The sequence below is a fragment of the Schistocerca cancellata genome, chromosome 1 (assembly GCF_023864275.1).
Source record: "Schistocerca cancellata isolate TAMUIC-IGC-003103 chromosome 1, iqSchCanc2.1, whole genome shotgun sequence".
NCBI classification, from domain to species: domain Eukaryota; kingdom Metazoa; phylum Arthropoda; class Insecta; order Orthoptera; family Acrididae; genus Schistocerca; species Schistocerca cancellata.
In genome coordinates, this window is record NC_064626.1 from 204,210,736 (window position 1) to 204,238,077 (window position 27,342).

Sequence of the window (27,342 nt, forward strand, 5' to 3'; positions counted from 1 at the left end):
GAAAAATAAAAGAGGTACCTGCAGCATAAAATGGAAAGGAGGTGCAAAAATTGAAAGCAAATAATAATTTTATGTACCTCTGGCAGTATGGATCAATACAATGGACAGCAACTCATCAAAACATGTTTCAGAAGAGAGGAGAGGTGAAAGGGAAAGACAGGGGGAAGGAGTAGTAGGAGCCCATTATTGAAGGAACGTCAAAACACCATTATACACTCCTGGAAATTGAAATAAGAACACCGTGAATTCATTGTCCCAGGAAGGGGAAACTTTATTGACACATTCCTGGGGGCAGATACATCACATGATCACACTGACAGAACCACAGGCACATAGACACAGGCAACAGAGCATGCACAATGTCGGCACTAGTACAGTGTATATCCACCTTTCGCAGCAATGCAGGCTGCTATTCTCCCATGGAGACGATCGTAGAGATGCTGGATGTAGTCCTGGGGAACGGCTTGCCATGCCAATTCCACCTGGCGCCTCAGTTGGACCAGCGTTCGTGCTGGACGTGCAGACTGCGTGAGACAACGCTTCATCCAGTCCCAAACATGCTCAATGGGGGACAGATCCGGAGATCTTGCAGACCAGGGTAGTTGACTTACACCTTCTAGAGCACGTTGGGTGGCACGGGATACATGCGGACGTGCATTGTCCTGTTGGAACAGCAAGTTCCCTTGCCGGTCTAGGAATGGTAGAACGATGGGTTCGATGACGGTTTGGATGTACCGTGCACTATTCAGTGTCCCCTCGACGATCACCAGTGGTGTACGGCCAGTGTAGGAGATCGCTCCCCACACCATGATGCCGGGTGTTGGCCCTGTGTGCCTCGGTCGTATGCAGTCCTGATTGTGGCGCTCACCTGCACGGCGCCAAACACGCATACGACCATCATTGGCACCAAGGCAGAAGCGACTCTCATCACTGAAGACGACACGTCTCCATTCGTCCCTCCATTCACGCCTGTCGCGACACCACTGGAGGCAGGCTGCACGATGTTGGGGCGTGAGCGGAAGACGGCCTAACGGTGTGCGGGACCGTAGCCCAGCTTCATGGAGATGGTTGCGAATGGTCCTCGCCGATACCCCAGGAGCAACAGTGTCTCTAATTTGCTGGGAAGTGGCGGTGCGGTCCCCTACGGCACTGCGTAGGATCCTACGGTCTTGGCGTGCATCTGTGCGTCGCTGCGGTCTGGTCCCAGGTCGACGGGCACGTGCACCTTCCGCCGACCACTGGCGACAACATCGATGTACTGTGGAGACCTCACGCCCCACATGTTGAGCAATTCGGCGGTACGTCCACCCGGCCTCCCGCATGCCCACTATACGCCCTCGCTCAAAGTCCGTCAACTGCACATACGGTTCACGTCCACGCTGTCGCGGCATGCTACCAGTGTTAAAGACTGCGATGGAGCTCCGTATGCCACGGCAAACTGGCTGACACTGACGGCGGCGGTGCACAAATGCCGCGCAGCTAGCGCCATTCGACGGCCAACACCGCGGTTCCTGGTGTGTCCGCTGTGCCGTGCGTGTGATCATTGCTTGTACAGCCCTCTCGCAGTGTCCGGAGCAAGTATGGTGGGTCTGACACACCAGTGTCAATGTGTTCTTTTTTCCATTTCCAGGAGTGTAGAAATGAGAGAACATGTTACACTGTGTCTGAAGAAAATATAGCTGAAACCATTTTTCTCATTTCAAATAGGAGGTTTCTGAAATAATATGGCTTTTACATTTATTATATATGTGTTTCCTAGGTTAGTGATAATATTATGAAAAGGATAACTGCTATTCACCATATAGAGTAGATGCTGAGTTGCAGATGGACACAATGAAAAGACTGCTCACACACACACACACACACACACACACACACACACACTTGTCTGTGACTCAGCATCTGCTCTAAATGGTGTGTAGCAATCTATCCTTTTCATAATATTGTTGTTATTCCACCCTGGATTTTCCATTGCTATATTAGTGATGGCAACAGATAATTCTGAGCATGGACCATCACTACATGAAATCAGTATCACAGCATCCCCATGAAATCATTTATGGGAACAATTCTTGGGTGGAGCTTGGACTGCAGCTCCTCCTGAATGCAAGCTCAATTTGCAGAGGAGTATGAGCTGATATGAAACTTCCAGGCAAATTAAAACTGTGTACTGGGCTGGCACTCAGACATAGAACCTCTGCCTATCACAGGCAAGTGCTCTACAAACATCCCTGGTTTGAGTCTTGGGCCAGGAAGTCTCATATTAGTGCACATTGCACTGTAGTGTGAAAAATTCATTCTGGAAATACCCCCAGGGCTGTGGCTAAGCCATGTCTCTGCAATGTCCTGTCTTCCAGGAGTGCTAGTCCTGCTGGTTTCATGCAACTTCTGTGAAGACTAAAATGTAGCTGATCAGGTACTGGTGCAAGCACAACTGTGAGGATGAGTCATAAGTTGTGCTTGTATAGCTCAGTTAGTGGTGTATTTGCCCACAAAAGCCAAGGTCCCAGGTTTGAGTCACAGAATGGCACACAGTTTTAATCTGCTTAGTACCTGATTACTACTGCAGAAAATAATCCAGATAATTAGTTCTATATTATAAACGTGATTTCTTAAAAATGACTACAAACATCACTAAAAGAGTGAAAGTACTATTTTTAAAGAAAAATTAATGACTGTAACTGCACAAAATTCTAAATTTAAATTTGCATCTATGAGAGACTAATGGAAATTGAATATAACTGACGAAAGGAGAAAATATAAAAATCCAGTAAATGAAGCAGGCAAAGGGAAATATGAATGTCTCAAAAATGATATCGACAGGAAGTGCAAAATGGGTAAGCAGGAATGACTGGAGGACAAATTTAAGGATGTAGAAGCATATATCACTAGGGGACAGGTGCTGCCTGTAGGAAAATTAAACAATGAATATCAAGGGCTCAGATGAAAAACCAAGCCTAAGCACAGAAAGGAAAGCACAAAGGTGGAAGGAGTATATAGTGTGTCTATAGCAGGAAGATGCCTTGAGGATAATATTATGGGAATGGAAGAGGACGTAGATGAAGATGAGATGTGAGATATGATACTGTGTGAAGTATTTGACAAAGCACTAAAGACGTAAGTTGAAACAAGGCTCTAGGAATAGACAATGTATGGAAGAGGAAATAGAAGATTATGTAAATGATGATGATATGGGAGATATGATACTGTGTGAAGAATTCTGTTAGAACTACTGATAGCCTTGGAAGAGCCAGCCATGACAAAACTCTTCTGTCTGGTGAAATACCCACAGACTTCAAGGAGTATATAATAATACCAATTCAAAAGAAAGCAGGTGCTGGTAGGTGTGAGAATTACTGAACTATCAGTTTAATAAGTCACAGTTGCAAAATACTAATACAAATTCTTTCCAGACAAATGGAAAAACTGGTAGAAGCTTACCTCAGGAAGATCAGTTTTGATTCTGGAGAAATGTAGGAACACACAACATCTTATCATAGAAGATAGGTTAAGGAAAGGCAAACCAACATCTATAGCATTTGCAGGCTTAGAGAAAGCTATTGACAATGCTGACTGAAACACTCTCTTTCAAATTCTTAAGGTGGCAGAGATAACATACAGGGAGCAAAAGGCTATTAACAATTTTTACTGATAACAGACAGTTATGAGAGTTGAGGGGTAGTGATTGAGAAGAGAGAGAGAGACAGGGTTGTAGCCTATCTCCAATGTTTTTCAATCTGTACACTGAGCAAGCAGTGTGGGAAACCAAAGAAAAATTTGGAGTAGAAATTAAAGTTCAAGGAGAAGAAACAAAAACTTTAAGTTTTGCCTATGACATTGTAACTCTGTCAGAGACAGCAAAGGACATGGAAGAGCAGTTGAACAGAATGGAAAGTGTCTTGAAAGGAGGATATAAGATGAACATCAACAAAAGCAAAATGAGAATAATGGAATGTAGCTGAATTAAATCAGGTGATGCTGAGGGAATTAGATTGGAAATGAGATACTTACAGTAGTAGATGAATTTTGCTACTTGGGCAGCAAAATAACTGATGATGGTTGAAGTAGAAAGGTTATAAAATCTAGACTGGCAATGGCAAGAAAAAGGTTTCTGAAGAAGAGAAATTTGTTAACATCCAGTATAGATTTACATGTTAGGAAGTCTTTTATGAAAGTATTTGTATGGAGTGTACTCATGTATGGAAGTGAAACATGGACAATAAATAGTTTAGATGAAAAGAGAATAGATGCTTTTGAAATGTGGTGCTACAGAAGAATGCTGAAGATTAAATGGGTAGATCATGTAACTTATGAGGAGGTGCTGAATAGAACTGGGGAGAAGAGGAATTTGTGGCATAACTTAACTATAAAAAGGGATCAGTTGGTGGGACACGTTCTGAGGCATCAAGGGATCAGCAATTCAGTATTGAAGGGAAGCGTGGAGGGCAAAAATCGTAGAGGGAGACCAAGAGATAAATACACTAAGCAGATTCAGAAGGATGTAGGTTGCAGTAGTTACTTAGAGATGAAGAGGCTTGCACAGGATAGAATAGCCTGGAGAGATGCATCCAAGCCAGTCTTAAGACACAAAGATGGAAGTTGTAGAAGGAAGCTTTTAAAATATACCTGGTTGCCTTTGGTGCTGTTGCAGAAGATTATATGACACTTCCTATTCTATTTCATATATTAGGTGATATTGGGTTACATACTTGTACTACATTAAAATGACCAATTTTGCTGGAAGAGTCTAGAAGCATTAAGAGAAAAATATTTTATTTTACAACTTTAACTGTTTACAAGATCTAACTAAGGATATGTATAGTATTTGACATTTATCACACCTCCTCAAACACTTACTGACCTTTAACATGCACTTGCCATTCTTTTTAAGGATAAAATTGTCCAAAATATCTGCAACTCGAATATAAACAGGAAGTTTCTTGTTGAAATCAACCTGATCCATTTTCTAGCACCTGACGTCTGAATGTGTAGAGCAGACATGGGGGCAGATACATTACACAAAATTTATCTGTATTTATTATAATATGCACTAATGAGTCAAAACATTAATACCACACCCCATTATGAGACTGAAGACACCTAGTGGCTTGCAGGTATGTAATATGGTAAGGAAAGTATACAAGCAGAGCAGAGACAAATGAGGAATCGTTCTCTAATGAATGAGCCACAAGCGACTTCGACAAAATCTAGTGCCTGGGAATGAGCATCTCAGAAACAGTGAAGCTGGTTGGCTATTTGGTTGAAGGTCAGTGATACCACGAGTAGGTGAAAATGTGTTGGACGTCCATAACTAATCACAGAATGTGAGGTTCAGAGGCTTGCTCACTCTGTAAAGCAGGATAAGTGGCAGATCTGATGACAGAGTGCAATACTGGTGCAGGTACAAGAACTTTGGAGCAGATCATTTCGTTGTGCACATGGTTGACCATGGGCCTCCAAAGTAGACAACTCCTATGTGCTCCCATGTTGACCCAAAGACACCATCAATTACAGCTGCAGTGGGCACAGGATCAGAGGCCAGTGTAAATATGTTGCTTGGTCAGATGAATCACATTTCTTGTTACACCAGGTCATTGGTCAGGTCCAGATACATCATCATCCAGGTGAAGGGCTACTTGACATTCGCATCATGCCATGGATACTAGCCAGTGGGGACAATATTATGCTATGGATGACATTCACCTGGGGAATGTGGTAGCAAACAAAGGCACTATGATAGATATGGACTATGTAAACATTATTGTGAACCACCTGCATCAGAGTTGATATCTTCCCGGACAGTGATGTCATCTTTCAGCAGTGTAACTGTTCATGTTCAAGTTTGAAATTAAGCTGCAGTGGTCTGAGGAGCATGGCAGTGAGCTCAAATTGATGTCTTGGCCAAACATTTGCCTGATCAGAACCTGACGGAGCATATCTGGAACACGTCTGGGGATCAGCTCCGCTCCCACAAACGACTGGCCTTTAATTTATGAGAATTGCGTGATGTGTGTAGACATCTTGTGTCACATAACTGCAGAAACTACCAAGACCTGTCAAATGCATGCTGTGCAGAATCACTGCAGTGCTACATTCTGAAAGAGGACCAATGCATTATTATGCAGGTGATCATAATATGTAACCACCTATGCCTGTACAGATTCAGGAAAAATGCAATATTTAATGTTGTTTTAATAATTATAACTTCTTGTGTTGCAAGTAGTATTAGTTTCAGAATAATGTTACATTGATACATTGGCTAGCGAGATAGTGATTTTAAGTTAATCTCATTTAAAAAGAGGAAAGTCAGAGTTGTTCCTTAATACATAGAGCCATCATCAGCAAAGTATAAGAAACATGAAACAAACAGAAATGTTTTGATAGGCATGCGTCATACAATGTTTTATTTCTCAGTTACTCTTCTACTTCTGGTACAGATATGGTAGATTTTTAAACATTACAGTATACATTCAAAATGACAACTTGCAGGTTCAGTGTAGGCATTTTGTCCCAAACCTATAGAATTCCACACTATTTTGTTGAGAGTTACAAGAAATGTCTCGAATAATTGCATTTGTAAACTACACACGACCAAGTGAGGTGAGAACACTGGACTCGCTTTCGGGAGGACAGCGGTTCTAACCTGCGTCCAGCCATCCTGATTTAGGTTTTCCGTGGAGGAGGAACAGGTGAACTGGATGGGAGAGGTTTTGAGGTTCTGGAGGAATGAGGATAAGGTGTCCTGGCCTTGAGCCCATATTATAAAGATGTCATCAATAAACCTGAACTAGACCACAGGTTTGGAGTTTTAGGAATGTAGGAATGTTTCCTCTAGGTGGTCTATGAAGAGGTTGGTATAGGAGGGTCCTATGCGGATGCCCATGCCTGTGCCACGGATTTATATGCACACCTTCCCTTCAAACGTGAAACAGTTATGGGTTAGGATGTAGTTGGTTAGGTACATGAGAAATGAAGTGGCGGATATGGAATCTGCTGGGTGTTGGGAGAGGTAGTGTTCAATTGCAGCAAGGCTATGAAATGAGGGGTGTTGATGTATAGGGAGGTTGCATCAACAGTGATAAATAAGGATCAGGCAGGTAACGTGTAGTGATGGTGGCCAGCCAGTGCAGGAAGTGATTTGTATCTTTTATGTGGGGGATAGGTTTTGGACAATTGGTTGGGGAGTCAGATCGACAATGGCTGAGATTCTTTTGATGGGGGCACTGTACCCAACAACAAAAGGGCACCCAAAATTGTTAGGTTTTTGGATTTTGGGGACCATGTAGAAAATGGGTGTGTGGGCTGTTGTTGGTGTTAGTAGAGAGATGGATTCAGTGGAGAGGTTCTGGGAAGATCCTAGGAATTTCAGCAGGGATTGTATATTGTTGGAATTCTGGAATGGGGTCACTTTGGTAGAACTTGTGGATGGAGGTGTTGGGCAACTGGCAGAGGCCCTCTGCCAGGTAGTCACTCCTGTTCATCACAACAGTGGTGGAACCTTTGTCTGCCGGTAGGATGATCAGGTCAGGATCCATTTTTACGCTGTGTAGGACAGTCCTTTCATCTGTTAAAAGGCTGTTGTCCTTAGGGAGAGACCTAGGAAAGGATAATGAGACCAGGTTGGGAGCTAGGAATACCTGGAAGGTGACCAGGGGATGGTTAGGTGGGAATGGGAGGGTCAAGGCTGGATGGTGGTATGAATTGCGAAAGGAAGGGTTCAATTTCAGAAATGGATTGGCTTCACTTGGAGGGGTTGGTGGGAGAGAAGTGTTTCCACTGTAGAGAGAGGGAGAAGGGGAGTAGGTCTTTCATAAGTCCAACATGGTTAAAGCTGGAAGTAGAGCTTAATGTGAGGCCTTTGGGTAGGACTGAAACATCTGTAGTGCTGAGGATTATGGCAGAGAGGTTGACAACAGTGTTCTGGGTTTGCTTCAGCTCTGGTTTTTGTGGAGTGTTGGTAGGGGGTTTTGCAGGATGTGGTAGGTTGAAAAGGTCAGCCAGACGGGGTCTGGGTGCTATGAGGGGTCATCAAGGGGGAACACAGTGAGTAGGCAAATCATCGAGTAAAACTGAAGTGATATCAGGTGTCCTGGGACCTCTGCTGTTCCTGATCTATATAAATGACCTGGGTGACAATCTGAGCAGTTCTCTTAGGTTGTTCGCAGATGATGCTGTAATTTACTGTCTAGTAAGGTCATCCGAAGACCAGTATCAGTTGCAAAGCGATTTAGAAAAGATTGCTGTATGGTGTGGCAGGTGGCAGTTGATGCTAAATAACGATAAGTGTGAGGTGATCCACATGAGTTCCAAAAGAAATCCATTGGAATTCGATTACTCAATAAATAGTACAATTCTCAAGGCTGTCAATTCAACTAAGTACCTGGGTGTAAAAATTACGAACAACTTCAGTTGGAAAGACCACTTAGGTAATGTTGTGGGGAAGGCGAGCCAAAGGTTGCGTTTCATTGGCAGGACACTTAGAAGATGCCACAAGTCTACTAAAGAGACAGTTTACACTGCACTCGTTCGTCCTCTGTTAGAATATTGCTGCGCGGCGTGGGATCCTTACCAGGTGGGATTGACGGAGGACATCAAAAGGGTGCAAAAAAGGGCAGCTCGTTTTGTATTATCACTTAATAGGGGAGAGATTGTGGCAGATATGATACGTGAGTTGGGATGGAAGTCATTAAAGCAAAGACATTTTTCGTCATGGCGAGATCTATTTACGAAATTTCAGTCACCAACTTTCTCTTCCGAATGCGAAAATATTTTGTTGAGCCCAACCTACATAGGTAGGAATGATCATCAAAATAAAATAAGAGAAATCAGAGCTCGAACAGAAAGGTTTAGGTGTTCGTTTTTCCCGCACGCTGTTCGGGAGTGGAATGGTAGGGAGATAGTATGATTGTGGTTCGATGAACCCTCTGCCAAGCACTTAAATGTGAATTGCAGGGTAATCATGTAGATGTAGACGTAGGATGGGGTTGGATACTGGTGCCCAAAGGTAGGAGTAGGATTTCAGCAGGCTGGATAACTTGTGGAGGTTCTTCTAGGTGTTGGAGCATCAGGATTTCAATTTGGGTGACGAGGTGTAGGTATTGGGGACTGCATAGTAACAGTATTTTGTGGAGGAACTGGAGGTGATTCAGAGATGCCTGTGCCATGGAGATGTTTTTTGTAGAACCAGGTTTGTGAGGGAAATGGACTGGCAGAATATGAAGAGATGAAGGTCATTGTGGAAGGAGGTGTAGGATCCATAAATAGGGATTTTTGTGGTTGTGGCATTGGGGGGAGGGGGGGGGGGGGGAAATTCCATGACTTAGGCAGCATTTAAGGAACAGCACATGAGACAGTGTTTTGGCTAGGGATACAGAAACTTTTCTAACATGGTGCAGACAAATAGAGCAGGGGTCCATTGTGGAGGGGGGATAGCACTGGGGAAAGAAGTTGGCATTGTAAGTAGTGAGTAAAGGTGTCAGATGATTGTAGAGGGAGTTGAATAATGTTGATGGGTGAAAGGAATTATGCTGGGGGTAGGGTGCAGTATTGTCACTGGGGTATATCTGATCACGCATGTTATATCCTCATGCACGCAAAATAAATTCATCCCTCTCCAGTTCCCTAAACAGTCATACCACCAACCACCACTCCTGTCCTACAAACCAAGCTTGGCCAACCTTCTTAACATCCCCCAGCCCTAGCTACTGCCTTTCAGAGCAATGACCTCTCATGAGCACAAGAAGCAGGCACGACGACACAGTGTTCTCTACCTCTTGTCTAAGGCACTTTCCCCTCATGAATTATCTCACTTATACAAGGGTTCGCTTTCAGTCCTAAACCTGCATTTAATCATGCTGCTTTAGTGGCAGACCTACTTTCCTTCAGACATAATGTCAACTGGAAATGTCACTCTGCAACCTGATCCCAAAATCTTTCCAACAGCAAACTTCACACTGAACCCTGCCTTGCACAGTTCCAGTCACGATCTCAACTTGATCCACCACCACTACATCAAAATCACCCATTACTGGCCTTACAAGAATTTCTAACAACCAGTATTGCTTCACAACCCTTTCTCAGATTCCTACAACATTACTCTAACCTATCCTCTGCAGAACTCCAGCCTCTTTCTTCCCCAAAACTTATGACTCCATTATTATCCTCCCAGCAGATGAGGAATTACTACTGTGGTGCCTGACCGACTGGAGTATGTAAGTGAGGATCGTGCCAGCTGTCCGACAAATTTATGTACAGCATCTGTCATCAAGATCTCATCCCTCTGATACAAACTGACCTACAGTTCCTCCTTGAAACCTCAGTCTCTTGCAAGGAGTAACACCTCAATCCACAAAACTTCTTACCCCACCCAAACTACACACTCCCATCATTAACTTCTTCCTAAGTTCCACAAACCCAATCACCCTGGCTGTCCCATAGCTGCTGGGGCCAAGGCACCCAATGCATGTATATCTCTCTTTGTTGACCAACACCTGCAATCTATAGCACCAAGACTCCCGCATATATGAAAGTCTCCAACATTTTTCTACATCGTATGAAACCTGTGCCTGTCCCACACTCACCACACACATTTCTCGTCACCATTGATGCCATCTCCCTCAATACCAACATCCCCAGGTACATGGCCTGTCTGCTGATGAACATTATGTCAGTCAGCTCCCAACTGATTCCAAACCTATGACATCCTTCCTGCTCACCTTAATCAACTTTATACTTATGGACAACTACTTTATCTTTGAGGGGAAGACATAAAAACAGACATGAGGCATTGCAGTCAGAACCAGGATGGTTCCGTCCTTTTCAAAGGCCACTTGGAGGGAGCTTTCCTGGGATCCACAACCCTTCACCCACTGGTTTGGTTTAGATATATTAATGACATCTTTGCCATATGGACTCATGGTAAGGATGACCTGTTAATTTAAAAAAAAATACATTCTCACAGTAAAACCACACTACAAAGATTTGCTGAAGAAAATGACTTTATTGTCTGTCCTTTCACATTAGCAGAGCTAGAAGATGCTACGTGTTGCATGAACAATAACAATGTTCCAGGATTGGATGATCTATGAGTAGAACAAATAAAGAGGTTTGGCCCAGGCACTAAAAGGTGGATTTTAAATCTAATTAACAACTTCATTTCTAAACTAAAGATAGCCAGAATCTGGCATAAAGCGAAAGTGGTAGCCTAACTGGAACCTGGGAAAGATTCGACAGATCCCAAGAACTTTCAACCAGTCTCTCTTCTATGTCATTTATACAAACTGTTGGAAAGAATGATCTTGAACCACATATCAGCTTATGTAGACTGGAGCCTAATCAAACAACAGGCAGGATTTCAGCCAGGAAAATCGTGTTGTGGCCAGATCCTCAACCTAACTCAGCACATAGAGAGGGAAAATTACAGGTGTGGCATCTGTGGACATAACAGCAGCATATGATACAGTAAATCACAACCAACTCATAAGGAAGATTTATTCAATCACTAAGGACTATCGACTAATGCAGTTCACCCAATGCTTACTTCAGAACAGGCAGTTTTTCACAATCCTGAACAACAAGAGAAGCTGACAGCACAGAAGAATGGTCTCTCCCAAGACAGTGTTCTGACACTGCTGCTGTACGCTATCTACATCAATGACCAACATGTTGCAACAGATACAAGAGCTTTCATCTATGCCATCCAAAACATAGGTAAATGCATTTCACTTGAGAAATAGGCAAGCTAGAAGAAAACTGGATATAAATTGAAGGGGAATGCAATTACAACATACATACACCCCTACATACCTTGGAGTAAAGCTTGACCGAATATTCACTTTCAAAGGTCACTGGGAAAAAACAAAGCTCAAAGTCTGCAGCCAAAATAATAGAATACGCAAGTTCACTAATAGCTCATGGCGAGCTCAACCAAATGTCCTCCGCTCTCAATGAGACAGGCCACGTCATAACAGGTTGCCTATGAGCAACTCCAGTCGACAAAACCTACCAGCTGGCAGGCATGGCACCCCCAGAGATAAGACACAAAGAACAGTGGCAGAAGTTGAAAAGAAAAAAACATGAAAACTATCCCAGGCACCCCATGTCTGGAAGTGAAGCACCATGTTCAAGGCTGAAGCCCAGAAAGTGTTCCCTGCAAACAACTGAAGCTATTACATCTTCACCTTCCACTCACCAAACTGAGCTGTGGCGGGACAAAATAACTGGACATAATAGCCAAAACCTACAGGAAGAGCCTGCTGCTGGTTTCCAACTACCGTATCAGATGTCAAAGAATCTGAACAGACTGCGAACTGGAGTGACACGGTGCAAACAAAACTTGAAATGATGGGGGTACATTTCTGGAGATGCAGCCTGCAAATGCGGAGAATCTCAGCATGACACACGCCTCTTGGTCTGCCTGAATCCAGCACACTTGATGACCTGGTTGCAGCAAATGTTCTAGAAATTTCTGGGCCTCAAAATGAATGTGACTTATATAAAATCCTGAGCATATACTGCAGATATGTTTGATTTTGTAAATAATTTTACTATACTGTCCTGGATATGAAAATAATAATAAATCATTTTTTGTCGTATTCTGAAGCCCATGTCATTTTTGTTGATGTTGACCTCATCCTGACTGAAGGTCAGCTACTCATTAAACCTATGAACAAACAACAGTACTTACATTTTGACAGCTGCCATACATTCCATGCCAAATGTTCCCTCCCGTACAGCCATGGCATTTGAGATAAATGTATGTGTTCAGATGCAGACCCTTTACAGCAGTATACTATCATTGTATCTCAGCTTTCAATGGCATATTTACTGCACCAGTATAGTCAAAAAACATATTTCCTTGGCTATCACATAACATTCTAATACTGCTGAACCCTCCAAAAAACAACTTAGGAATAAACCTTTTGTCAATCAGTATTATCCTGGTCTTAAACATATTAATTAGCTATGACTTTGTAAAATCATGTCCTTAATGAGGTTCATTCTGTCTGACATTTTGCCCATCACACCCGAATATCTTTCTATTGCCCTCCCAATCCCCATAATATTCTGGTGAAATTCTATGCTCCTTCTGCACCCATTTCCCTATCATAAGGCTCCTACCCCAGTGTAAAAGCTGCCTCTGCATCCTCTTACTACCACCTATACCAGTCCTGTAATTGACAAAACATGTAGTATCAAAGGGAGAGCCACCTGTGAAATGATACCTCACATACACTATATAGGCCTCTACATTAGTATGACTACCACCAGGTTAATGGTTAGGATGAATGGGCATAGACAGAGGATGTACATCACCAACATAAAAATCCTGTTGCAGGGCATGCTCTACGGCATGATAGTCAGTGCCTGTTTCACCACAAGTGCTATCTTTTTTTTTTTTTTTTTTTTTTTTTTTTTTTTTGTGGTTTTAGGGCGCACAACTGCAATGGTCATTAGCGCCCTGACTACTCTAAAAATGCACCGCGAGCCACAAGTTGACAACAACAACTAAAAGGAAAAACACAATAAAAGACAGACTGACAGGCATAGGATTAAAAAACTTCATCAAATGTCCTTAGCGAGGTGTGTCAAATTGATAAAACAAAGAACACGAGCAGCTGCTCGTGGGTCATCCGCTAAAATGTCATCGAAAGTATTAGGCAGGTTAAGATCGAGGCGCAGTTGGTTAAGATCGGGACAGGACATTAAAATGTGTCTAACCGTCAGCATGTGCCCACATGGGCAGAACGGCGCCGGCGCAGCCGTCAGCAGATGGCGATGGCTGAACCGGCAGTGTCCAATTCTTAACCTTGCTAAAACGACCTCCTCCCGCCGAGAAGGGCGTGAGGAGGACGTCCAAGCCACGGGAAGAGGTTTTAAGGCCCGAAGCTTGTTGTCGGTAAGTGCAGCCCAATCGGCATGCCACAGCGACACAACGCGCCGACAAATGACCCTGCTAAAATCGGACGAAGGGACACAACAAGAAGCTGTCCGAGGCTGGAGGACCGCAGCCTTGGCCGCGGCATCTGCAGCTTCGTTCCCAGGGATACCGACATGGCCAGGAACCCACATAAAGCTAACCGGCGGACCGACGTCCACCAGCCGCTGAAGAGAGCGTTGGATCCGGTGTACGAAAGGGTGAACCGGGTACGGATCACTGAGGCTCTGGATGGCGCTCAGGGAATCTGAGCAGATGACATAAGCTGAATGTCGGTGGCGGCAGATGTAAAGAACAGCCTGGTAGAGGGCAAAGAGCTCAGCTGTGAAGACCGAACAGTGGTCATGGAGCCGGTATTGGAAACTTTGTGCCCCGACTATAAAGGAACACCCGACCCCGTCATTGGTCTTAGAGCCATCTGTATAAATGAAAGTCATGGTGATGAACTTCGAACGAAGTTCCAAAAAACGGGAGTGGTAGACCGAACTGGGGGTGACCTCTTTTGGGAGCGAGCTGAGGTCAAGGTGAACGCGGACCTGAGCCTGGAGCCAAGGTGGCGTGTGGCTCTCGCCCACTCGAAAGGTTGCAGGGAGTGAAAAATTAAGGTGTTGAAGGAGGCGACGAAAGCGAACTCCAGGGGGTAGCAGGGCAGAGACATACAACCTATATTGACGGTCAAGAGAGTCGTCAAAAAAGGAACGATAAGACGGATGGTCGGGCATTGACAGTAGCCGACAGGCATACCGACAAAGCAGTATATCGCGCCGGTAAGTGAGTGGCAATTCGCCAGCGTCAGCATGAAGACTCTCTACGGGACTGGTATAAAATGCTCCGATCGCAAGTCGTAAACCCCGATGTTGTATGGAGTTGAGGCGGCGTAAGATGGATGGCCGTGCAGAGGAGTATACGAAGCTCCCATAATCCAGCTTGGAGCGGACGATCGACCGATATAGACGAAGTAGGACGGTTCGATCCGCTCCCCACGACATACCACTGAGAATACGGAGGACATTTAAAGAACGGGTACAACGGGCGGCCAAATATGACACATGTGGAGACCAGCTAAGTTTCCTGTCAAAGGTAAGGCCTAAAAATTTGGTTGTCTCCACGATTGGGAGAGCAACGGGACCAAGTCGTAAGGACGGTGGGAGAAACTCTTTGTAGCGCCAGAAGTTGATACAGACCGTCTTCTCGGCAGAAAAACGGAAGCCATTTGCGACACTCCAGGAGTAAAGACGGTCAAGAGAACGCTGAAGACAGCGCTCCAGGACACGTGTACGCTGCGCGCTGCAATAGATGGTAAAATCGTCCACAAAAAGAGAGCCTGATACATCAGCTGGGAGGCAATCCATTATTGGATTGATCGCGATGGCGAACAGAGCGACGCTCAAAACTGAGCCCTGTGGCACCCCATTCTCCTGGCGAAAGGTGTCGGACAGGACAGAACCCACACGTACCCTGAACTGTCGATCCATTAAAAAGGAACGAATAAAAAGAGGGAGGCGACCGCGAAGGCCCCATGTATGCATGGTGCGGAGAATGCCCGCCCTCCAACAGGTGTCGTAAGCCTTCTCTAAATCAAAGAACACAGCCGCGGTCGGGCGCTTCCGCAAGAAGTTATTCATAATGAAGGTCGACAAGGTAACCAGATGGTCAACAGCAGAGCGGCGCCTACGAAATCCACATTGGACATTGGTAAGTAGGCGTCGAGACTCAAGCAGCCAAACCAATCGAGAGTTAACCATTCGCTCCATCACTTTACAGACACAGCTGGTAAGTGAGATAGGTCGATAACTGGAAGGCAAGTGCTTGTCCTTCCCCGGCTTAGGAATCGGGACAACAATAGACTCGCGCCAGCATGCGGGAACATGTCCCTCAATCCAGATGCGATTGTATGTACGAAGAAGAAAACCTTTACCCGCAGGAGAAAGGTTCTTCAACATCTGAATATGAATAGAATCAGGCCCTGGAGCGGAGGACCGTGATCGGCCAAGTGCGGTTTCGAGTTCCCGCATGGTGAATGGGGCATTATAACTTTCACAATTCGAGGAGCAAAAGTCAGGTGGCCTAGCCTCCTCTGCCTGTTTGCGGGGGAGGAAGGCAGGGTGGTAATGAGCGGAGCTCGAAACCTCGGCGAAAAAGCGGCCGAAGGCATTGGAGACAGCCTCAGGGGCCACAAGGACTTCATGCGCGACCTTCAAGCCAGAAACTGGGGAGTGGACCTTAGTGCCAGATAGCCGGCGCAGGCTACCCCAGACATCAGAAGAAGGAGTAAAACTGTTGAAGGTGCTTGTGAAAGCAGCCCAGCTGGCTTTCTTGCTTTCGTTAATAATACGACGACACTGAGCACGTAATCGTTTATAATTAATACAATTCGCCACTGTAGGGTGGCGTTTAAAGGTGCGTAAAGCACGTCGACGAGCACGTAAAGCGTCTCTACATGCTGCGGTCCACCAGGGGACCGGTACGCGACGTGGAGAAGAAGTAGGGTGAGGGATGGAATATTCAGCAGCAGCGAGAATGACTTCCGTGAGGTGTGCGACCTGACGATCGCAGCTTGTGAAGGTTTGATCCTGAAAGGTCGCCCTGGAAGAAAAGAGCCCCCAGTCTGCCTTGGAGATGGTCCAACTAGAGGAGCACGGAGAGGGACAAGTGCTATCTGGATTCTTTCCCTGACACAAGTTTCTTAAGAACTCTGCAGGTGGGAATTGGAGTTACAGCATGTTCTTGGTTCTCACCACCCACTTGGCCTTAACTTATTTTTTTCTCTGCATTTCTTCTCAGTAAGTATTCCTTTCTTCACTTCCTTTCAGTTTTCTATATCTTTTTATTTTCCGACCTGTCTATTTGACCCACCCCACCTCCTACACATATACTGTACTTAGCTTTACACTCTTATCCTCTCTTGCACAATGTTTTATCAGTAATCTCTGTATTGCTTATTACACTATCTTCCTCCTTTAAGCTCTCTGGTTTTCAGATCTAGTTCAGTGTAATCCTCAACATTGTCTTTCCTTCTCATACTGTCTAGTAAGTCTCCCCTGACCCAGGGTTCTCAAAGACTTTTCTGTAATACTTACCATTTCCTAAACCTCGCCAATTCTTTTTTCTTCATCTGTCTTCCTTCCCCTTCAGCCCTTGTGCCAAAAGAAGTAGCACTGATTCCAAAGGCTTGCAAATTTACCTAACTTTTGTATGCGTTTTCTCCTGCCGCCATTCAGTGAATCAAATATTTGCCCATCCAATTATATTTTTATAAATTAATCTTTTATTAAAACAAAAAAACCTAGTGTGCATTTCTAACATTTGTTCCATAACGCCACACAGAAATATTTGGGGGGGGGGGGGGGGGGGGGGGGAATTCATCAAACCAATCTCAGATTTTTTGAGCCCACAAGCGTAAAATACAATTTATTTGTGAACTCAGTAATGTTCAAGGAACGGGGGAAACAAGAATGCTAACTAGAGTTTCTCAATATATTTACTCCTTAATGAAAATTGTCGTACTCCAGCATAGTTTGCGGAATCAATACTAGTAATAAGAATAATCTTCACAAAGATTTAAAGTCACTTACTTTGATCCAGAAAGATGCCCATTATTTAGGAAACAGATTTTTAATAATTTTCCAGCTGCCATAAAAAGTTTAACTACTAATACAACTCTGTTTAAGAGGAGCCAAACGGGCTTCTAGTGGCTAACTACTTCTACACCACTGATGAATTTCTCAGTAGAACTCACTGATGTGTATACACACAGCCTGAGAAAAAAGTGAAGCAACCACAAGACATAATCGGATGCCAATACAGCATTGTCATGTATTCAACATCAGTGGGTATGTAAATGATTTAGAGTTGCAATTTTCTGGGACAAATAGAATGTCCACCGCATTAGTGTTTTTTGTGTTTAGCATTGTTACAATGCTTGGGAGGGTATATAAGAGGAGTGAACAGTGTCAATGTTGAGTGATCCCTATGAAGGACACAGAGATGCTGTGTACTCATTTGAGACAGTGTTAGCAGCACCTGACAGTTTGAAAAGGGGCTCATTGCAAGTCTACATGTGGCTGGCTGGTTGAATTGTGCAACATCCAGATTTGTGGCACATTTGGTTGTGACAGTCATGGGAACATGAGGGTAGGCATACTCATAATCAAGGTTCTGGTCAACCATACCAAACCACTACAAGAAAGGATCTCCGTATTGTGCACCAAGCATATTGTAACCCCTTTACATCTCCATCCAACATCTGAGAATGAGTAATGGTCAACTTGGAACACTCTGTGTCTCTTGCTTGTTTCGCTGGAGACTAGTAGCAACCGGACTAAGAAATTTACCATCCAATGCATAGGCTGTTGTCTTACTCCTATCATGGTGTTGGGAGGCATCAAGTCACAGCTGGTACCAATTGACGAAATTCTGAAAGGACAATGATATGACAAGGACATCCTGTGTCCTCTAGTGTTACCTCATTCATGCATGGCATATGTCTCTATGAACTGTCTGCATAATGTTGAAGTACTCCTGTGATTAGCAAGATCGTCTTTCCTGTACTCTGACTTTCTCACTGATGGTACTTGGCTACAGTAGCTTAAGAATTATCACGCACACCTCGGTGTAATGTACATTTACATGCTTTGTGGTATGTTTGTATTATCTTTTGCATAAAAAATGGTTAATTTTTTTCTTGATTTATTACACATATATGAGGAACATTCTACTTAGCATCTCTGCAAGAGAGTTAGATTACACCACTCTCTCTCATTTTTTAAATATTTATTATGTATTCTTGGAAAATATAGGATGGAAATTTATATTACTATCCAATTTGAATCCTTAAGGATCTCCTCATTATAGTTCTCTGTAACAAAAAATAAATCTAATCTATTCTCAACATTAAGAACAGTATGAGCAATAAAGAAAGGACAATTTCGGAGATGGAATAAACTTTTGCTTTTGCAGACAATTCAAACACCCAATACTTGTAAATATAGGGATTCCTTTTTTTCAATGATACTGATAATGAAATTTTTGAATTACAAACATTTCTAGATCAGTAATCATTTTTTAAATACTGTAAACAGCTACAATGCTTAAATGATACTAAACAGCATTTATTCTTATCCACATCTAACAACTGTTCCATTATGTCACTCAGAGCGAACTGTTGATAAGGAAAATTGGTTAATATTCTTAATCTGGTTAGTCCTTCTGCATCCTTTCTTAAAAGAAACATTCTTTACCATTCTTGTTCCGATTAAGTTAAGTTGTTTTTAGAGCAGTTTCAGATTATCATTATTGTTTCATGACTATAAAGAAATGCACCAAAAGCAAAATTCTACCAGTCCAGAAAGTGATCTATAATACAGTAACCGTTTTCATGTATAACTGATCAATATTTATGTTGCGTTACATTTTCCCTTCTACATCTAATGTATAATCCTAAAGTTACTAGATTTCTGCATTCAGCTTTAGTTTGTTTTTCCAGAGACAGATTTCTGCAAATTTAGACCTTTCAATAGCAATTATAAATTTATGCTGGTATGGAACATACAAAGAAAAGAAAAATTTTGGAGGCATAAAGACTTTATTATCACATACACCAAGAAAATATTACATCTTTGTTCTGCAATGTGAGCAGAATGTCACACTGTAACCAACTGAAATTTCATTAAAAGAAGCAACAGTTGTAGATATGAATACAGCTTCATAATGATAAAATAGTTCAAATGACATTTTCAGAACTATACCTCTTGGCAGTTACATTGCCAAGAGCAGAATGCAACATAAGAGTTGTGGACACCATAAGTGCACTTTAGCCTATAATTTCATTAACCATATTGTCTGCTATTTTAGTAAAAAGTTACAAGTAAGGAAGATTCTCTAAAGCAATAATGTGTGTTCATCAACTTAATTCTAGGGAATGTCGGATTGTTGTTTTACCTGATGAGTTTATGGTCTGTAAAATAATCAGTGCAAAATAAGTAGAAATAAAAAAATCTTAACAACTTTCTTAGTCTTGTTTATGCTGCCTCTTTTGATAGGCAGTTAATGATAGCTTTACTTAATCTGACAAACTGAGTAGTAAAAGTATCATTAAGAAAAACCTGCACTCTCATCCATTGTGAGAAAGCAATGTAGCAAATTATAGATTTCCAAATGAGATAACACAGAGAGAATATAATATATAGGTAAAGAAAGTTATTTTAAACAACAACAAGACTGATAAAACAAACTTTATCTGCTACCTATTTTGTTCAAAATGATCATCGTCAGACAGCATAAAATTGTTATAGCAGCCCAGAGAGAATCAGAAGTTGGGCGAGAAATGCAAGGTATGCATAACTAATGGAAAGATAACTGTTGCCTGTAGGAAAATTAAAGAAACACTTGGAGAAGAACCTGTATGACTATTAAGATGCAAAGCCTGAACAAATGGCAAGCCAGAACAAAGCAAAGGAGGAAAGGCTGAAAGCTGGAATAAATATATGGGCTGGGGTGGCCATGCAGCCTGTGCGTACGTAGATTGCGTGCAATATGGCCATCTGGCATGTAGCGTACACTACCTGCACCTGCTCATGGGTGTTATGAGAGATAGGCATGTGCATGGGTGCATGTGCACACTTGCCCCATGTGGCAGCGTTCGAACAACATAACATAGAGGGCCTGTATAAAGGAAACAAACGGGAAAACAATATCATAGAAAGAGAAGAAGTACTAGATGAAGATGAGAGGGGTGATATTATACTGTGAGAAGAAACTGAAAGACCATTGGAAGTCCTAATAAGTGGAAATAATTTGTCTGAAGTACATGACAGCCCTCAGAATTCTTGAGATCCTTGGGCCAAAACTATTCCACCTGGTGTGCAAGATGTATGAGACAGATAAGAACTCTTAAATTTTAAGAATGCTGTAATAATTCCTATTACAAAGCAGGCAGATGCTGACAGTTGTAAATATAACCAAACTAACAGTTCAATAAGTCATTGTTGCAAAATATTTGCAAGAATTATTTACAAACAAATGGAAAAGCTGGTTAAGCCGACCTCACAGAAGATCATTTTGAGTTCATGAGAAATGTAGGAACATATGAGGTAATACTGACTCTGTAACTTACCTTGGAAGATAGAGTCAAGAATGGCAAAGCTACATTTACAGCATTTGTAGAGTTAGAGAAAGCTTTTGACAATGTTGATTGCAACAACTCTTTGAAATTCTGAAGGTAGCAAGGGTAAAATACAGGGAGCAAAAGGCTATTTACAACTTGTATAGAAACCAGACTGCATTTGTAAGAGTCGAAGAACAAGAAAGGTAAGTGCTGGTTGAGAAGGCAGTGAGAAGAGTATTGTAGCCTCTCCCCAATGGTATTCAATCAATAAATTGGACACACCGGGAAGCCAAGGAGGAAACTGAGAGGGAATTAGAGTTAAGGGAGAAGAAATAAACACTTTACAATTTGAGAACAACATTGTAATTCTGACAGAGATGGCAAATGATTTGGAAGAGTAGTTGAATGGAATGAGTACTGTCTTGGGAAGAGATTATAAGAAGAACAACAACCAAAGTAAAACATGGGAAATTGAATGGAGTCAAATTACATAAAGTGAAACTGAGAAAATGAAATTCGGAAGAGGCGTCCTAAAAGCAAAATAAGTGACTATGGCAGATGTGGAGAGGTTATAAAATTTAGACTGGTAGTAGCAAGAAAAGTATTTCTGAAAAAGAGAAATTCGCTACCAATGAATATAATTTTAAGTGTTAGGAAGTCTTTTCTGAAGTTATGTGTGGGGGTGTAATCTTCTACAGAAGTGACGATAAGCAGTTCAAACAAGAAAAGAAGCTTTTGAAATGTGATGCTACAGAAGAATGCCGATGAGTAAATAGGTACTGAATCAGTTTTGTAATGGATGGAAGAGTGTTAGTGTGTACTGGTGTAATGGGGGTGGGGAGAGAATAGAGAGAGACCCAGGTATGACTATAGTACGAAGGTCCAAATAAATGTAGGTTTCCATAGTTATGGAGAGATTAAGAAGCTTGCTCAGGTAAGACTACGGTGGAGAGGTGCATCAAACCAGTCTTCAGACTGAGGCATCAGTACTGCTGCAGCATTAATAATTATAAATTGTTAGTCACATCACTTGCATCACACATATGTGCATTTAATTGGGTATAACGAAAACTCTTATCAAAAACACTAGTAAATTATGAGATGGAACTGCTGGACAGTATTTGTTGTCAAGTGCCAAAATATGTTGTTCTGCCACTAAACACATATAGAATAGAAGTAAAAGAGAGATTTCAGCACTAATAGTTTCTACCTCAGTCAGGAGAGGAGAGTGAGGAGGGGGAGGGGGGGGGGAGGAGGGGGGGGGGGAGAGAGAGAGAGAGAGAGAGAGAGAGAGAGAGAGAGATTAAAAAGGCAGAACAGGTCACTCAGTTCCCAGTGTGAGAGAGACCCACCTGTAATGAAGACAAGACAGTAGACAATTGTGCACTTATACATTTTGCTAACATTTGTACACTGTCCATTGTTATGTTAACTGCTGCTACGTGGAGTGCACTTCGTGTACTGTAGAACTGGGTAGTTGATTTGTGTTTATGTAGTACCAAAAAGTAGTTGAAGTGTGTCCATATAGATTGCTATAGCAATTCAAAACTAGTAGCAAATAAAGTTTGTTTCATCAGCAGCTCTTGGTGCTACATAAACATGCCTTTTGAAAACACTTATTAACTGTGCACTACATCTGCACAAAATGTACAGAAGTAAACAGTTTGTATTTGTGAAGTAAAAATGATAGAAAAAGAAAGATGTTTGGTAATCAGTAAATGTAACATAATATTTGCACCTTTCAAGGCATACTTGTAAATAATTTTAACTCCATTGTTCTCATTGCATATGTAGAAGTAAACTCAACAATAAAGCAGGGGAATATTTGAAATCTAGGATAAACCTAACATACATTTGAAAAAGATAGGTCTTTGGGAAAGCAGCTTAGGATTCATTCACTTGCACGTCATATTCCAGAGGTGTCAACAGAAAAGTAAACTTTGAAGGAAAGTGAAACATGTCAAGGTGTAGAGTAGTAGAGATAAGCAGCCAGCCATCAGGAACATGGAAAGCACACGTTTTCCAACAGGTAAAAAATTTGCCAGTTTGAAATATGTCATTACTGTACTGGTTATATCATTCAGGCAGCATAAAAGTAGGTATTCGACATATATATAAGATATTAATAACTTTCAGAGCAAAATAACTGACAACATATACAAACTGTTCTCAGTTCAGGAACATCTGAAGATTGGTTTATGACCATTTTACTTCCTCGGTCGAAAAAGCTGCCTGGTGTCAAGGTTGTGATTGGGGACAACTTAAGTTCTCATATCAACTTAGAAATTGTAAAAGCTTGGGAGGATAACAATGTAAAGTGTGTGTGTCTGCCACCGAACTCGGCACATATCAATCAACCATTGGATGTCACCTACTATATCCCTATGGAAAGGGAGTGGCATAAGAAATTGACTTCATGTAAGGAAAAAAAAAGTCAATGGCAGGCTTGCCCAAGGACCAATTTCCTAAACCGCTAAAACAGCTGGTCTACTGTTTGTATGTAGAGAAGAAAGAAAATACGATATCTGGATTTTTTTAAAAAAACAAGTATCATACCTTTCGACAGAACCAAAGTACTGGAGTGCTTGCCTCAACATGGTAACTTCAACAGCACTATGAAAAATCTAATTGGAGAAAGTTTCATGCAACACTTTGCGGAAAAAAGGAAGGATGTGACAAAAAGTACTAGGCAAACTCAGAAGTGTAAGAAGTTGGATGTTCCAGCTGGAAAAAGTTTTTGTTCATAGTTGTTTGACGAATTGAGAGAAAATGAAATGAACTTTGAAGGCGCATTTAATTCTACACCTAAGCCGAAAAAAGGGGCCCAGTGTAGAAAGCAAGAGCTAGCAAACAAATGAGATAACTCTGGTTCTTACGGTCTTCTTGATGACAGTGGTTCTGATGATGGCTCACACCTTTATTTAACTGAAAGTGAATTGATGACAATGCTTCTGATGGTGGCTCGTACCTCTCTTTAACTGAAAGTAAATCTTAAGATTTCAATGAAGAAGTTGGCAACATCGAACCTATCAAGGAAACACCACCGGCACCAGACCTAGAATCATTAAAATGTAACCTGAAAGAAGGCAACTTCTGCCTAATGGGGGAGAGTTACGCTCTGCAGTAGATGGTAAGAGGAAGACCAAAAAGTCTTGGAAGTGGCTTGACAAAAAGGATATTCTTCTTTATGAGTGGAATGACATGAAGAAAAAAAAAATCAACCCTCCCGAGCTCATGAAATGACACTTTAATGTTCCTGAGATGGCTGATTTTGAGTTGGTATTAGAAATTAGCATCAAAAAATTCTGTAGAACAAAAATAAATGGTTTTCATGTTTTTCAAATCAAATCTAAAATTTTGTTTTCTTTATAGGTATTTAAATAAGCAAACAATTGTTTTTGCTACTTTGTATTGCCATTTCATTACCTGATTGTTGTGTAAGGGGGTTACAGTAGTCTAATGAGTGATTTGTATTGAAATGAGTGAGTGGTCCAAACTAGGCCTGAGCAGGCATCATTTTCCAGAATGAGACTTTCAATCTGCAGCAGAGTGCCTACAAAAGGCAAAGGTCCTGAGTTCGAGTCTCGGTCCAGCATATAGTTTTAATCTGCCAGGAAGTTCTGGAGTTAGTTTGTTCCAACATTTAAGAAATAGTGAAAAAATAAAATCTTTAAAAAGTTGATACAGTTTACTTCTTTATACTTTGTTAATTGGTTAAAACTCAATTTTGACGTTGAAAATTCATTTATTATATTTTTTATTAATTAATATGCAAGTGAAAACATGAAAAGCTGGCCGAAAGTATCCCCGGTCATGATACACCCTTAGATGCTATCTTACTTTATCTCGTTAATTGTCGTGTTATTAATATATTCATTCACAAAACAGCCTTTTGCTTGAAACTGGAACGAAACAACTCTTATACTTATAACGCGAATCCTCTTAAGCAGAATTTCTGGAGACGTTTCTCATGCAATGTCAAACAGCAGCAGTTGGTGCGGCGTTTATTGTGCCAACTAACGAGAATGATTAATAGATATGTTATTTTCACTCAAAAGCAAACACCCATGTTTCCATGCAGAGGTGCAGACAAACGTAAACGGTAGTAGAGAGTTATGCGTTGTATCTAAGAACAACAAATTAGAAATTACTTGACAAACGAAAGTGCCATGAAAAATTGTTTATCAAATTTGACACTACTGAACAGGCTTATTATTGTAAGAAAATGTAAGGAGTGTTTGAACTGCAAGTAACTCACATTTATAAATTTTATGTAAACTACCAGTTTCTGAGATCACTGTAGCACGTCATTCATTAGCATTACCCAACAAAACTCGCATTAACCAACAAAACTGCACTGAGCCAGTGTTTACACACGTCCCATTTAATATTTTAGCACTGTCCGGAAAGTAGGTACAAGGCAAGGGCACTGACACACATAACTGACCGCGAACAAATATAGGACACGAAATTGCGTAATAGCGGTTTCCTACGCAGCCTATTAACACACACATTGTTTTTGGTACCAACACCTGGAAACACAGAATAAATATACTATCTTTTGTTTTTTAGCACCTTGCAGATATGAATGACATAGCGTCCTGAAATCTACGCTGTAGATTCTGCTGGATTGGCAAGTATTGCGACGTACTATTATTCTTTTTTACACTACGAAATTTATCATATTTTACATTTTGGCCAAGGCTCTGCGCATTCACTTTTTGTTATGAATGCTAGCAAATTTCAACATTTTCAGGATTCGTCTGGTCTCGTTACCAGCTGCTTCGCAATCCGCAGACTCACTACGTAGACATGACACTACACAAATATTCCTTTTATTAGCTTCCATGTTTACAAACTTCACACTTTCACAGTGCTTCTGCTGCTGTGCAGCTGATGGTGCCTATTATCTTGGCCTGAATTGAAATGACGAACTATCGAACATGTGGCGCCTTCTAAAGATTGATCTGGAAAAATCGAGAACTTCTATTTTATTTATTCCAGCATGCTACCCAGTTCGCTTGGTTGCAGGACGAGAAAGAAAAAAATTCATTAAGGTTGTTAAAAAATTAAATAAACATTTCACTTAGACTCTTATAATGTGAAAGGAAATTCAGAAAATACGATATCATAAATTGTTAAAATCACAATAGTACAGTAAAAATAATCGTGGGATGATTATTATACAATGTCAAAGGAAGTAACGTATGCACTGTGAGAAAAATATTCTTTTTGTCCCGCAGGGTCGGCTGGGTTATCGACGTATTTGCCATGGTTAGCCTAAGGGGTACCCATAGCCCCATCGTGTCGTCACTCGGTTACCTCCTCACACGGACAGGAATGCGTGTACCACAACAGTCTGCATGTAGTATTATTCATGTGAAAATGAGCGAAATGTTTATAAATGCTTGTGAATCGTGTAGCTGATGCGAAACGTGGATACCAGCCTGGTATTCACCTAGTGGGATGTCAGAAATCGCATAAAAACTACATCCTCCTAATATTGTGCCGGACCTCCTTTTGCCCGGCGTAGTTCAGCAATTCGACGTGGAATGGACTCAACAAGTCATTGGAGGTCATTGCAAAAATACTGAGTCATGCTGCCTCTAACGCCCTCCATAATTGCGAAAGCGTTGCCGGTGCACGATTTTGTGGACATGGGATTCATGTCGGGTGATCTGGGTTGCCAAATCATTCGCTCGAATTTTCCCGAATGGTCTTCAAACAATCCGCAAGGTGGATTAGATCTGGGACTGACGCACCTCCTCGCTCTGGAAGCAGTGCTGGAAAAGGCGAGAGAAAGCTGTGGGAAAAAGTCTTCCTCAACAGGAGAATTAACCCAAGTTTCATTGCTGAAGAAACTGAGATCCGGCGATTTCGGATGTGGCTGGAGCATCACGTGGTAGAGTCCATGCAGAATACAGTGGCTGATGGGCAGTGACCAATTTTCGTCCAAAGCGCTATGCGAGTTCAATCGTTTGTTTGGAAAGTGAGGCCGACAAGTATTTGTCACCCTTCGGCCAGTTGGCGATGTCAGAATAGAGGCACACATCCTGCAGTCTTTCTCATACAATTTTAGAGAGATTTTTCAGGCCAGGTTCATTCCTTATGTTTCAGAAACGATTTCAGATTTCGAAATGAGATTTTGGCAAATGATAGTGCACAAAGAGGAGAGTATTTTGTCATATCGTTATTATGCAAAACTTCATTCTCTGTCATATTATTCCACTAACTATAGACCTTTTGGACGAAGGAATGTAATTTTTAAGGGCCATTAATAGCTGGTGAAATGAGAAATGTT

General features: G+C 41.9%; 1 protein-coding gene across 3 annotated transcripts in view; it reads right to left on the bottom strand.

Moving 5' to 3' along the window:
- The window catches only part of LOC126168725 (uncharacterized), a 70,626-nt gene extending 44,718 nt beyond the window's left edge, over positions 1-25,908 (bottom strand). Inside the window, exons 1-3 of one of the 3 annotated variants that reach the window (XM_049920581.1) lie at positions 25,693-25,908; positions 25,300-25,573; positions 25,107-25,167 (exon numbers count right to left, since the gene is read on the bottom strand). In XM_049920581.1, the coding sequence (XP_049776538.1) occupies positions 25,107-25,110 (4 nt within the window). In that variant the 5' untranslated portion in view covers positions 25,111-25,167; positions 25,300-25,573; positions 25,693-25,908. Of the gene's footprint in view, positions 1-25,106; positions 25,168-25,299 lie in introns of all 3 variants that reach the window. The other 2 variants (XM_049920583.1, XM_049920582.1) reach the window with 2 other exon arrangements.
- Between the last annotated feature and the right edge of the window lie 1,434 nt (positions 25,909-27,342).